The following is a 358-nucleotide window of genomic DNA, read 5'->3' as shown; positions in this document are numbered from 1 at the left end:
GGCGCTTCCTCCCTCCGTTCGCACCATGGTAGGTCGGGGATGGCAAATGCCGGCGTAGCAGCTGCCTGCCCATGATTTCTAAACACATTTTTAGTTCAGTTCGGGCTTATTCTTCTTTTGCTGTTCATTTGTCTTTTTTGGGGGGGTGGGGTGGATTTCCCCCCTCTTTCCCGGGCATTACGCAGCAGTTGCGGCTAAAACGGATACATTTCGGGTTTGCATCTCAGTTTCTTCGGTCGGGGATCCTCCTTTAGATTTGGGTCCTCCAGGGGCTCTGACTACAGCTGCGCGGGGCTTCCGCATCCCCCGCCCCCCCTCAGCCCCGCACCACTGCATCCAGCGCGCCGCACCCGGGCTG

The 358-nt window shown here is 58.4% G+C and overlaps 1 protein-coding gene across 1 annotated transcript in view; it reads left to right on the top strand.

Moving 5' to 3' along the window:
- Positions 1-6: 6 nt before the first annotated feature.
- CALM1 (calmodulin 1 (phosphorylase kinase, delta)) overlaps positions 7-358 on the top strand; it is a 7,584-nt gene continuing 7,232 nt past the window's right edge. The window contains exon 1 of the mRNA XM_006754719.2: positions 7-28. Coding sequence (XP_006754782.1) covers positions 26-28 — 3 coding nt within the window. The 5' untranslated portion in view covers positions 7-25. The remainder of the gene's footprint in view (positions 29-358) is intronic.

Source organism: Myotis davidii, unplaced genomic scaffold (genome assembly GCF_000327345.1).
Source record: "Myotis davidii unplaced genomic scaffold, ASM32734v1 scaffold732, whole genome shotgun sequence".
NCBI classification, from domain to species: Eukaryota; Metazoa; Chordata; class Mammalia; order Chiroptera; family Vespertilionidae; genus Myotis; species Myotis davidii.
Note: the sequence above shows the minus strand (reverse complement) of the source record. Positions and strands in the feature narration are given on the sequence as shown.